This window comes from Palaemon carinicauda, unplaced genomic scaffold, assembly GCF_036898095.1.
Source record: "Palaemon carinicauda isolate YSFRI2023 unplaced genomic scaffold, ASM3689809v2 scaffold251, whole genome shotgun sequence".
In the NCBI taxonomy this organism is placed as follows: Eukaryota; Metazoa; Arthropoda; class Malacostraca; order Decapoda; family Palaemonidae; genus Palaemon; species Palaemon carinicauda.
The window spans coordinates 98088-112500 of record NW_027170150.1 but is presented as its reverse complement, the minus strand read 5'-3'; the positions used below and the strand labels follow the sequence as shown (position 1 = coordinate 112500).

Below are 14413 nucleotides of genomic sequence, written 5' to 3'. Positions count from 1 at the left end.
TTTTCAGGGCGAAGCGTTTCTGAAACTTCGCGAACCATCCTTTGCTGGCGGAAAAACGTTTCTGAGGCTGGGAATCAGTGGATGTCCCTGGTTGAGGATCATCTGCATCATCATCATCTTCAGCATGGTTGCCGTCGTCGTCTTTAGGTTCCTTTGCAGCAAAATTCTCATATAAGCTCAAAGCCTTTGTTTGGATGGTGTTCTTATCCAAGGCTATGTTCTTCTTCCGGCAGTCGGCAATCCACACAGCTAAAGCACCTTCCATGCGTACGATCGTTTTATTACGCGTTGTAACGACTCGCTTCGCTGATCTGCTAAAGGTGATTGCAGCCGTCTTTCTAATGTTCGCCTCGTCCTTCTTGATATAGCGAACAGTAGATTTGTTGATGCCAAAATGGCGCCCAGCGGACGCGTAACTTCTACCATCTTTTAACATATCGAGAAGCGTAACCTTCTAAGCTATCGTCATCATCCTTCGGTGGCGTTTAGGCTCACTACCAGCCTTAAGAGAAGCAGAATGCTTGGGAGCCATTGTACAGTAGGATTTGACACAAAAAGTTAAACTTAAAAAGGTCGCACACAGCACAGATTCACAAACTTAAGAACGTCTACTCAGCGATACGCGGGAACAGAGAGTGGACGATCCGGGCCTGCGAGAACCTAGATGCTGCGGGTTGGAGATGATGGCAAAACACCAATCACAGGCTAGATAACAAAACTTGAGTTCTGATTCGTCATCTATCAGCGCTTGAACCAATCACAACCCGTTTTACAGTATATGATGCGTAGGTTACCAACTCATACAAGATGCCCCGCGCATACCGAACGTACGTATTAATAATAATAATAATAAATAATGATAATAATACAGTACAGTACTGTAATAATAATAATAATAATGATAATAATAATAACAATCATAATTTTATTAACAACAACAATAATAATAACAATATTTAATAGCTTTACGTATGCTACAGTGTTTTATTCTTTTGTAGGATGTGTGTGTGTGTGTCTCTCTCTCTCTCTCTCTCTCTCTCTCTCTCTCTCTCTCTCTCTCTCTCTCTCTCTCGTACGCTTATTCGAAATGTGATTTTTGCAACAAAGAATATTATTGGATGCAGTACTGTACTATGTACGTATACATACAAAAGATTCATGGAAAAGAAGCACATCCATTACATTTGTAGTACTGTACGTACAGTAGTAGCCATCAGCAGCCTTACACCATTCTAATATTGTATGACTGCATCTGATTTGCGTTTCATGTTCGATTTAATTTTACTACGTACTGTATACAGTACTGAATTATCGTATGATAATACAGTACAGTACAGTAATACAGTAATAATAATAATAATAATGATAATAATAATAACAGTAATAATTTTATTAACAACAACAACAATAATAATAATAATAACAATAATAATAATACAGCTTTACGTACGCTATTTTACGCTTTTGTTGTACTGTAGGATGTGTGTGTCTCTCTCTCTCTCTCTCTATCTCTCTCTCTCTCGTACGCTTATTCGAAATGTGATTTTTGCAACAAAGAATATTATTGGCTGCAGTACTACGTACGTATACATACAAAAGATTCAAGGAAAAGAAGCACATCCATTACATTTGTAGTACTGTACAGTAGTAGCCATCAGCAGCCTTACACCATTCTAATATGGTATGACTGCATCTGATTTGCGTTTCATGTTCGATTTAATTTTACTACGTACTGTACTGTATACTGTACAGTACTGTACAGTATTATCGTATGATCACATTCTCTTTTCGTGTTTTATTTCTTTCTGTGCTGAATTATATATCATATGTAATGCAATGAACAATCAGTAAGAGCAGATATTACTAATTACAGTATTAATGGAATTACAGGTAACAAAATATCGTATTTGGTTGTCTTCAGATTTCGCGGTATTTTCGAATTTTCCGGAAAATCCGCGATATGTATATATATATGGGTTATGGAAAAAACCCGCGAAGTGGTGAATCCGCGATTGTCGAACCGCGAAGTAGCGAGGGTTCACTGTATATAAATAAATATATATATATATATATATATATATATATATATATATATATATATATATATATATATATATATATTTATATATAAATATATATATATATAATATATTATATATATATATATATATATATATATATATATATATATATATATATATATATATATATATATATATATATATATATATATATATATATATATATATTTATACATATATATATATATATATATATATATATATATATATATATATATATATATATATATATATATATATATATATATATATATATATATATATATATTTTTCAATATTAAACTTACCCGATAATCATGTAGCTGTCAACTCCGTTGCCCGACAGAATTCTACGGGAGGGATACGCCAGCTATCACTATACTAGAAGGGGGTGTACTCACCAGCGCCACCTGTGGCCAGGTACTGCAGTACTTCTTGTTGACACCACCTCACTTTTTCCTCTGTCGTGCTTCCGGCAAGACATTCTGGGATACGCTTATGATTTTGGAGTATTGTTCACGGTTTTTGGTGAAGTATTTCTCTAAGATTTCAGCTTTCGCTATACTGGAAACTTTTCTAATTAGCTTAGATAGCTTTTATTTGGTTTTGATTAATGGTTAACGATCTTTTTGCTTGATTTGGAATCCCCCTTGACTAACTCTTTGATTCAAGATGTCTGACCTTTCACAAGCCCCACCCCATAGACGATGTAGGTCTTGTAATAGGCGTGTTCCGAAGGCCTCGGTTGATCCTCACACCGCTTGTTCTGACTGTAGGAAAAGACCCTGTCAGTTGGAAGATCGATGTGAGGAATGCGCCGGACTTTCGGAACTTGAATTTGTTCGATTCCTGAAATATTCAACCAAGTTAGAGAGAGAGAGAGTTAGGAGGAGTTCTTCTCGCTCTTCACTTTTTTCCTCACCTCATGATCCTCAACCTTTTCCTCCCCCTGTAGTGGCTACCCCCGAACCTTCTATTTGTGCTCAACCTGATATGTCCGATGTTTTGCGTGCCATTCAGGCTTTAGGTGACAAAGTGGAATCGGTGGTTAGTGACCATAAGTCTCTTATGGCAGAAGTCAAAGAACTTAAGGTCAAAAGTGCAGTGGGAGGTGATAGTGCCAGTGCTGTGCCAAGTGCTAGTGTCAGTGCGGTGCCAAGTGCTAGTGTCAGTGTCAATGTGGTGCGTGAGGGTACTTCTGTGCGTGCCAGTCGTCCTCCCAGTCCGGGACCTCTTGCAAGCTCCCAAGCCCAGGGGAGAAGCAATGTCGAAGGGCAAAAGGGTTCGGCAGGCCTTGATCGGCGCACAGAAGTATCCTCGGTGGTTGCGGGCGTGTCTTACAGAGACCGTCACTCCCACCCGCAGACGATTGAGCCCGTCTTTTACTCGTCTGCAGAAGAAATGTCAGGGAGGAAACGCTGGACTCAGGTCTCAAGACCTCTCAAACGCAAAGTCCAGACCTCAAGAGCTCTACAACCTGGTTGCAGTCATTGGATTAGCTCTGACTCTCCGCAGTCATCAGGTGACTGCACACCTCCTAAGAGAGGTAAGGTGATGCCGCAACAGACCTCATCTTCTGTTAAGGCTTTGCCTCAGCAGACCTTAGCGTCTGTCGACCCCAAGATGACTTTGCTGCAGTCCATGCAGTCACAGCTTGCGGTCTTAATGCGTGAGTGTCAGGCTGAGAAGGTTACACCTCCTCCTGCGATCGCTCCGCCTCACCGCAGTCCAGTCTGCCAGGCGTACGATGTTGAGGTTCCTCAGGATACCTTACCGCGTTCTGAGTTGCCAGTTACCAGCGGTGTGCAGCAACCTCCGCCTTCCTTAAGGCAACCTCAGCAATGGGAGCAGGAGTCTTATGCCTTACTTCCTCCGCTTCCGCTTGCGGTTCCACCAGCGAGGCAACAATCTCTTGAGGTACGACAACCTCTTCCATCCATGAGGCAGCCACCTCAGCACTCGCTGCAGCGACCTCAACCCTCCTCAAGGCGAGAGCCTCAACACCTTAGGCTAGCACCTCAGGAACCTCAACTCGCGAGACAAGAACTGCGTTCTGCGCAGCCGCTACCTCAACTCTCGCAGCTCACACCTCAGGAACCTCAACTCGTTCCTCAGGAACCTGCTACTGCGCATCCGCAACCCTTACAGCAAGCGCAACTCTTGAGACAAGAAACTCATGCTAGGAGTCAGCCACCTCAACCCATGCGCCTACCTCCCTCTACTCTTCTGGACCAGTCTTTGCAGCCTGAACCACAGGTTTTAACTCAGCAACAGAGACTTGAGGATGAAACCACAAGCGTTTATGCACCCGCTTGTTCAGATTCTGCTGTTCAGCATACCACTGTTACATTACCTCTCACTTCGCTACACTCTGGTGATGAGGTTTCTGAGGAGGAAGCTGCGCACCTGGATCCCTCATCAGACGTGGAAGAACCCAAGTCTTCTCCTCTACCCATTGACTTTCGTAAGGTCCTGGCTCTTTTCAGAGAGGTATACCCGGACCATTTTGTTTCTGCTACCCCCCGCTCTCCTCCATCTGAGTTTAAGCTGGGCATGCAACCTGTTAAGTCAACTTATACTAAGCTCGTCTTTGCTAGGTCATCTAAGAGAGCTTTAAGAATATTAGGGGAGTGGTTGCAGTCTAAACAGCAACTAGGGAAGACTTCCTTTATGTTCCCACCTACTAAGCTCACTTCTAAGGCGGGTGTATGGTATGCCACAGGAGAGGAACCAGGCTTGGGAGTCCCTGCCTCTGCCCAGGCTGACTTCTCAAGTTTGGTCGACTCTCCTCGTAGATCAGCAATGAGGCGCTCTAAGGTTTGCTGGACCTTCTCCGATTTAGACCACTTCCTAAAGGGTGTATTTCGTGCCTTTGAGATGTTCAATTTTCTAGACTGGTGCTTGGGGGCCCTGAGCAAGAAGACCTCCCCTGCGGACAAGGACTCGGCCATGCTTTTAATGTCCTGCATGGATAAAGCAATTCGGGATGGGTCTGGCGAGCTTGCTTCAATGTTTGTGTCAGGAGTTCTTAAGAAAAGGGAGCAACTTTGCACCTTTCTTTCTTCCAGCATCACACCTTGTCAAAGGTCTCAACTCCTTTTTGCTCCGCTTTCTAAGTTCTTGTTTCCCGAAGAGCTTATCAAGGATTTGTCTGCGGCCCTGATTCAGAAGGACACTCATGATCTTGTGGCCTCTTCAGCTCGTAAAACTAAGGTTGCTCCCTCAGTTCCCAGGACTTACCGCACCCCAGTGGCTGATACTCCTGCTACAAGGTTTATTCCGCCCTTTCGTGGCAGAGCCCCCAGCCGAGGAAGCTCCCGTCCAGACTCTTCCAGGAGCAGGTCTAGGAAAGGTCCCAAGACTTCAAAAGGCAAACACTGACTCTCCTCCTCTCCAGACAGCAGTAGGAGCCAGACTCAAGACCTTCTGGCAAGCTTGGGAAAGGAGAGGTGCAGACGCCCAGTCTGTCAGGTGGCTAAGGGAGGGTTACAGGATACCATTCTGCCGCAAACCCCCTCTGACCACTTCTCCCATCAACCTCTCTCCCAACTACAAGGAAAAGGACAAGAGGCTAGCGTTGCACCAGGAGGTGTCGCTCCTGTTACAGAAGAAGGCAGTGGTTATAGTTCGGGACCATCAATCCCCGGGCTTCTACAACCGTCTCTTTCTGGTGGCCAAGAAGACAGGAGGTTGGAGACCGGTGCTGGATGTCAGCGCGCTCAATGCTTATGTCACCAAGCAGACGTTCACTATGGAGACGACGAAGTCGGTCCTAGCAGCGGTCAGGCAGGAGGACTGGATGGTCTCGTTGGATCTGAAAGATGCTTACTTTCACGTTCCTATTCATCCAGACTCCCAACCTTTCCTGAGATTCGTTTTTGGAAAGGTTGTGTACCAATTCCAAGCCCTGTGTTTTGGCCTAAGCACAGCTCCTATGGTGTTTACGCATCTGATGAGGAATATTGCAAAATTCCTCCACTTATCGGACATCAGAGCCTCCCTTTATTTAGACGACTGGCTGTTGAGAGCCTCCACGAGTCGTCGCTGTCTGGAGAGTCTCAACTGGACTTTAGACTTGATCAAGGAACTGGGTCTGTTAGTCAACTTAGAAAAGTCCCAGCTCATTCCCTCCCAATCCATAGTTTACCTGGGAATGGAGATTCGGAGTCAGGATTTTCGGGCTTTTCCATCGGCCCCAAGGATAAGCCAAGCCCTAGATTGCATCCTGAGCATGCTGAAGAGGAACAGTTGCTCGGTGAGACAGTGGATGAGTCTCACAGGGACCCTGTCATCATTAGCCCTGTTCGTCGAGTTAGGGAAACTCCACCTCCGCCCTCTCCAATTCCATCTAGCAGCTCATTGGGACAAGGATTTGACGCTCGAAGCAGTCTCTATCCCGGTCACCAAAGAGATGAAGACCACTCTCTTGTGGTGGAAGACCAACCTCCTTCTCAAGGAGGGCCTATCGTTAGCGATTCAGACCCCCAATCTTCATCTCTTCTCGGATGCATCAGACTCGGGCTGGGGCGCGACCTTGAACGGACAGGAATGCTCGGGAACGTGGAACAGGGAACAGGAAACGCTCCACATCAACTGCAAGGAGCTACTGGCAGTTCATATGGCCCTAATGAACTTCAAGTCCCTCCTGCTAGGCAAGGTGGTGGAGGTGAACTCCGACAACACCACAGCCTTGGCTTACATCTCCAAGCAGGGAGGGACCCATTCGAGGAACCTGTACGAGATAGCAAGGGACCTCCTCATTTGGTCAAGAAGTCTAAACCTCACTCTAGTAACGAGGTTCATTCAGGGCAACATGAACGTCTCAGCAGATCGCCTAAGCAGAAAAGATCAAGTCATCCCCACGGAATGGACCCTTCACAAGAGCGTGTGCAACAGACTTTGGACCTTGTGGGGTCAGCCTACGATAGATCTGTTTGCCACCTCCATGACCAAGAGGCTTCCTTTGTACTGTTCCCCAGTTCCAGACCCAGCAGCAGTTCATGTGGATGCTTTTCTGCTGAATTGGTCCCATCTCGACCTTTACGCATTCCCACCGTTCAAGATCATCAACAGAGTCATTCAGAAGTTCGTCTCGCACGAAGGAACACGGCTGACGCTGGTTGCTCCCCTTTGGCCTGCAAGAGAATGGTTCACAGAGGTACTACAATGGCTGGTCGACGTCCCCAGGACTCTCCCTCTAAGAGTGGACCTTCTACGTCAACCTCACGTAGACAAGGTGCACCCAAACCTCCACGCTCTTCGTCTGACTGCCTTCAGACTGTCGAAAGATTCGCTAGAGCTAGAGGCTTTTCGAAGGAGGCAGCCAGTGCGATTGCCAGAGCAAGGAGGGTATCCACTCGTAGAGTCTACCAATCCAAGTGGGAAGTCTTCCGAAGCTGGTGTAGAGCCAATGCAGTTTCCTCTACCAATACCTCTGTAACCCAAATAGCTGACTTCCTATTACATCTAAGGAATGAGAGATCCCTTTCGGCTCCTACGATTAAAGGGTACAGAAGTATGTTGGCTTCAGTTCTCCGCCACAGAGGTTTGGACCTTTCTTCCAACAAGGACCTTCAAGACATCCTTAAGTCTTTTGAGACTTCTAAAGAACGTCGTTTACCCACTCCAGGCTGGAATCTAGACGTAGTCTTAAGGTTCCTTATGTCTCCTAGGTTCGAACCTCTCCAGTCAGCTTCCTTCAAGGACCTTACCCTCAAGACTCTTTTCCTCGTCTCCCTTGCAACAGCTAAAAGAGTCAGTGAGGTTCATGCCTTCAGCAAGAACATTGGGTTCACATCCGAATCTGCAACATGTTCTTTACAGCTCGGATTTTTAGCTAAGAATGAACTTCCTTCACGTCCTTGGCCTAGATCGTTTGAAATTCTTAGCCTTTCCAACATGGTAGGTAACGAGCTAGAAAGAGTTCTTTGCCCTGTCAGAGCTCTGAAATATTATCTTAATAGGTCAAAACCTATACGAGGACAGTCAGAAGCCTTATGGTGTGCAATCAAGAAACCTTCGATGCCCATGTCCAAAAACGGAGTTTCGTATTATATAAGGCTTCTGATTAGAGAAGCCCATTCTCACATGAAGGATGAAGACCTTGCTTTGCTGAAGGTAAGGACCCACGAAGTGAGAGCCGTAGCCACTTCGATGGCCTTTAATAAGAACCGTTCTCTGCAGAGCATTATGGATGCAACTTATTGGAGGAGCAAGTCAGTGTTTGCATCATTTTATCTTAAAGATGTCCAGTCTCTTTACGAGAACTGCTACACCCTGGGACCATTCGTAGCAGCGAGTGCAGTAGTAGGTGAGGGCTTAGCCACTACATTCCCTTAATCCCATAACCTTTTTTAACCTTTCTCTTGAATGCTTTTATTGTTGTTTTTTGGGTTGTTACGGTAGGCTAAGAAGCCTTCCGCATCCTTTTTGATTTGGCGGGTGGTCAATTCATTCTTGAGAAGCGCCTGGGTTAGAGGTTGTGTAGAGGTCCTTTAGTATGGGTTGCAGCCCTGTATACTTTAGCACCTTAGAGTTGATTCACCCTCCTAAGAGGAACGCTGCGCTCAGTAAGGAAGACGAACTTAATAAAGGCAGAGTAACGGTTCAAGTCGACTTCCTTACCAGGTACTTATTATTTCATTGTTATTTTGAAATAACTGATTATATGAAATACGGGATACTTAGCTATCCTTTAGTCATGTACACTGGTTTTCACCCACCCCCCTGGGTGTGAATCAGCTACATGATTATCGGGTAAGTTTAATATTGAAAAATGTTATTTTCATTAGTAAAATAAATTTTTGAATATACTTACCTGATAATCATGATTTAATTGACCCACCCTTCCTCCCCATAGAGAACCAGTGGACCGAGGAAAAAGTGAGGTGGTGTCAACAAGAAGTACTGCAGTACCTGGCCACAGGTGGCGCTGGTGAGTACACCCCCTTCTAGTATAGTGATAGCTGGCGTATCCCTCCCGTAGAATTCTGTCGGGCAACGGAGTTGACAGCTACATGATTATCGGGTAAGTATATTCAAAAATTTATTTTACTAATGAAAATAACATATTTATATATATATATATATATATATATATATATATATATATATATATATATATATATATATATATATATATATATATATATATATATATTTATATATATATTTATATATATATATATATATATATATATATATATATATATATATATATATATTTATATATATATGTATATATATATATATATATATATATATGTATATATATATATGTATATATATATATATATATCAAAATATATATGGCTTATTTGAATATGAAAAACACGTAAAAATGTGCAAAATTTATCATATATATATATATATATATATATATATATATATATATATATATATATATATATATATATATATATTTATATATATTTATATATATATATATATATATATATATTTATATATTTATATATTTATATATATATATATATATATATATATATATATATATATATATATATATATATATATATATATATATATATATATATATATTTATATATATATTTATATATATATATATATATATATATATATATATATATATATATATATATATATATATATATATATATATATATATATATTTATATATATATTTATATAATGTGCTACCATCGTACCTTCGGTGCCTTTTTCAGCCTTTTATTTTGCCGACGTCAGCAGTTGCAAAGGAGTTCGACCCATTCCGAATTAAGAATCTTTGTTCTGTAACCGAAGATTCAGACCAATTGGTACTTTGCCCGGTCAGGAGTATGAGGTGTTACCTTAAAAGAACGGCAGCAGCTTGACCCCATGTGCTAGCTTTATTTGTCAGCACGGGGAAGGTCAAGAGGAGGGTCATAAGGAATACCTTTTCCTCCTGGATTTGGAAAGTAATTGAGTTTGCTCTTAATCCAGACCCTCCTCCTTCCAAACAACCCAGTCTCATGACATCAGGGGCATTGTAACATCTCTGGCGTTCAAGAAAAACTACTCTCTGGCGCAGGTACTGCAAGCGGATGTGTGGAAATGTCGGATGACCTTCACCGCCCACTACCGGCAATACGTAACCCACAAGAACATGGAGATCTTTTCTATTGATCCTGTGGTGGCTGCACAACAAGTGGTCTATACACCTCAAGCTCCTTGATGGACAAGTAGCAGAGAGTTGAGGGCTGAGGGCACCTGGGTTAGTCTTGGGGGTGAATGAGTAAGAATGACTGGCTCCTTTCTTCCTTTCACCGTCTTCCCCTCTGGGGAATCAGCTCCGTGGTACACAGCACAGCTGACCTCGCTTCTCTGCTGGTAAGATCCACTTCCCTTGTAAAATGAGGGAAGTAACAAATGACATATCTCCTTGGAGGTATAATATGATGCCCCGAAAATGGGAGACGTCTCTTTGTCGTCTCCGTATTGGTCACACTCGGTTGACACACGAGTTTCTGCTGAAGGGCCAACACCAACCGTATTGTGAGAACTGTTTGGTACCTCTAACAGTAAGGCATTTGTTGACTGAATGCCCCAATTATAACAACTTGCGGAATAGATATTTGTTTGAGGCTCGAGGTGAGGGTGGCAGGTTCATCCTTGCCAAGATTCTTGGAAATGATGTGTCCTACCATGCAAGTGGCATTTTTAGATTTCTTTCAGAAGCAGGTCTTCTGAAAAATATTTAACTTTTATGACATTCAATTTTTATGATTTTAATTGAATACTCTCTAATTTTTTATTTTGCTTCATTTTTTATTTTTGTATACATAAATTAAATGTTACCGGCGTCAATGACCTTAGATGTCAGGATGCCTGAAAACTTTAAATCATTCATTCATTCATTCCACTTCCCTTGTGTATCTTAGGTATAGAATTAATACTTCTTGCTTCCCCAATACGCTACGAGGGAAGGTAGGGTAAAGTCTGAGGACTCTCGTATCTTTATGACTCGACTTCCTGTGTTGAGGACCAGCTGCATTGCTAGTATCACAAACACACAGCTTCTGCAGGTCGCTAATAATACATACACTAATTGCAGCACTTCATTTTAGCGAGGGTAGGGTTCCTACTACACTCGACCATACATCGAGGAATAGAGAGCCCCAGGTAAAACCAAGGCCAGATGGTGAGGACTTCCTTCCTCCTAAGAGTTAGTCACCCCTATAAATAGCGAATGGTTTGTATTTGTGTAGGAACAAAAGACAAATTTGTAAGATAATTTGTATTTTTCCTAGCTTACAAACCTGGAGCTATTTATACAAATTGGCCTGCCACCCTGTCCCCCAAGAAGTCCTGCCAGAAAGCAAAAGTGGTTGCTCAGCCCAGGTGTGTGAGTGAGCGGGCTAGCTGTTCTATCCCCATCCCCACCATGCTAACTAGCGGTTGGGGTAGTTATCCCTCACTAAAATTCTCATGACTCGTCTTTCAGCTTCGCCGAAAGTAATACCCCTATAAATAGCTCTAGGTTTGTTAGCTAGGAAAATTACAAATTATTTTACATATTTAAAAATCTATTATTGCATAGTCTCTGATACTGTATATCATTCAAGTGTTTAGAAACTACTGTATATTAAAGGTTAACCAGTAAACATCCAATAATAAAGAAAAACTTCTTTTATAGATAAAACAAAACAATGGCTAGTCGGTTCAAAAAAGTCAGCCGTATTGGTCGTGGAACATTTGGGGAGGCATGGTTAGTTACAAGCACGTGTTCTGGGAGACGGTAAGTTTGCCTATATTATTGCAACTTTAAAAAATTTGCATGTAGTTTTAAAGATTATAATACAGTATTCTCTTTTCATTTAAATAATGATTACTTAATAAAAATATTTTTATTTGATATTGTAATTGTTACCTAACCAGGGTAATCGCAAACTTCGTTTGTTCTGGCACCAAATACAAACCTTTCAGCTCTTTACTATGTTGATATATTTGTTCCGTAACCGAAATACAAACCACGCTATTTACATAGGGTTTACTTTCGGCGTAGCTGAAAATGACGAGCCATTAGATTTTTAACGAGGGTTAACTACCCTCGCGCTAGTTAGCAAGGGGGTAGGGGAAGGGGTAGCTTGCTACCCCTCCCCCCCACACACCGGTGAATTGTCTCACTTCACGTTTGGCTCGGACGATGAGCAGACGTGTCTGTCTTTTGTCCTCGCTTTTGACAGCCTTAATCTGTTTTTTCTTTTTCTTCAGCTTTGTGTGTTTGGAAGTTGGCCTCTACCTTCATCGCAATTATGCGCAAGTGCCCTGGACTCCCCGGCCGCCCCTGTGGAACTTTCATGTCGGCGGTCGAGACGGATCCTCACACCCTTTGCCCTCACTGTCGAGGTCAACGGTGTGATAGAGACTTTACTTGTAGTGAGTGCAGGGAGTGGTCTACCTCCCAGTGGGAGAGGTTTGCCTGACGGCGTAGAAGTCCAAGAGAGACCTTTCTCCTTCAAGGGCTGCCTTGAAGAAGGAAGGCTCCAAGGACTCTTCTTCCGCCGCCCGAACTTCCTCCGAAGCTCCCACTCGGTCGGTCTCTCGTGAGAGGCCGTCGAGTGGTAGCGTAGGCCTTTGTTCTGTTTCCTGACCTCGGGGTGCGGGAGAGGGCGTTGCCTCCCATGATGGCCATGCTGTGTCTAATGATGATCTCTTTCAGCTTTGGGCTTCCTTGGGGCTTAAGGGCTTGCCCTCCAAGGAAGCCCTGTTTAACCTGATCCAGTTGGGGGCAGCTGTCAAGCAATCGTCGGTAATAGCAGAGGTAGACCCTCTGTCTATTGTCGACGTTGTTGTGGCAGAGGCTTCCGACGGGTCTGGTCAAACCTCTGCTGCTGCTGCTGTTGCGGACGTTGCTGAAGGCTCAGCCTCCCCCTCCGAACATTCTTCGAGGGGAAAGTTGAGTCCCACGGTCTCTCCTGCGGGTGCGTCTCCTCCTCGGGGGAGCGCACTGACAGAGACTCCTCTTTGGAGGACCGACGATGTGGATGCCCTTCCTCGAGGTCGCCTTCGCCGTAAGGTTCGTCCTCCTCTTCGCCGTAGGGGCCTTCCTTCTCCCTACAAGGGAGTTAAGAGGCGCCTCTTCGGGTCTTCTTCACCGCCGCCTTCCCCTGCAGAGGATTCTTCTCGTCGGGAGCGGACCGTCGCAGCCACGTCCTTGGACCTCTCCGCAGATCGCTCACGATCTCCTACGCCTACCAGACCTTACAGTCCTTCCGGCCTGCCATCGCCCTTGGATGCAGATGCGCAGCAGGCGCCTTCTCATCCCGTCATCCGACGGGCACCGGTCCCTTCGGGGCAAAGGGACGTTTCCCACGGTGTGGGTAAATCCCTTGCGCGTCAGGGTTCCCCTGTGCGCTCAACTGCGCGTTTGCGCGCAGTAGCGCACGTGCGCTCTCCAGAGCTGCAGCCTTCATACTCGCCTCGCCAGCGCTCTCCTGCTCGTCAACGCTCTCCTACTCGCCAGCGCTCGCCTGCTCACCAGCGCTCGCCTGCTCGCCAGCGCTCTCCTGCTAGCCGTCAGTGCCCTTCTGTTCCTGCTGCGCGCCATTGGTCTCCTGAGCGCCCACGATCTCCTGCTCGTCAGCGCGCACCTGCGCACCTTGTTCCTGATGCGCGCCAACGCACACCCACGCGCCCTAGATCTTCGGATCTGGACGCAGGCAAGGACCTTACAGTACTCCTTCTCCTCGCCCTCGCGCACCTGTGCGGCCATCTTCGCCTGCGCAACAGCGCGCGCGCACTCTGGTGCGCACTTCAAGAGTTCCTGCGCGCTCGCGCGCCCACGAGTCTTCTTCTGAGCCCGACCGCGCGCGTTCGCCCTTGCGCACTTCCTCGCCATCTGATCTTGCTCCCCAGCTGACTGAGCATCGACACCCTCCTGCACGCCAACGATCTCATGCGCGCCCGCGCGCTCCTTCGCCCGTGCGCAAGCGCTCGCCAGTGCGCCCATAACTCGGATCGTCACAGGTCTCAGACGCGCACACGCGCTAAATCAACTGCGCGCGGTCAGTCACCTGCGCGCCATCGGTCGCCAACTCGCCATCACGCGCTAATGCGCCATCGCTCTCCAACGCGCCAGCGTTTGCTAACTCGCCATCGCTCGCCAACTCACCCACTCGCCATCGCTCGCCCACGCGCCATCGCTCGCCCACGCGCCATTGATCTCCAGTGCGCCGTCGATCTCCTGAGCACCATCGTTCTCCTGAGCGACAGCGATCTCCTCTACCCTCGCGCGCTCATTCACCTGCGCGCCCGCGCGCACCTTCAACTGCGCGCCAACGCGCCTCCTTGCCAGCGCGCCCGCGCGCCCACTTGCCTGCACGCCCGCGCAC

General features: G+C 45.2%; 1 protein-coding gene across 1 annotated transcript in view; it reads left to right on the top strand.

Moving 5' to 3' along the window:
• The window catches only part of LOC137636209 (serine/threonine-protein kinase Nek3-like), a 115281-nt gene that overhangs the window by 18277 nt on the left and 82591 nt on the right, over nucleotides 1-14413 (top strand). Inside the window, exon 2 of the mRNA XM_068368649.1 lies at nucleotides 11716-11817. Within this exon, the coding sequence (XP_068224750.1) occupies nucleotides 11729-11817 (89 nt within the window). The 5' untranslated portion in view covers nucleotides 11716-11728. The remainder of the gene's footprint in view (nucleotides 1-11715; nucleotides 11818-14413) is intronic.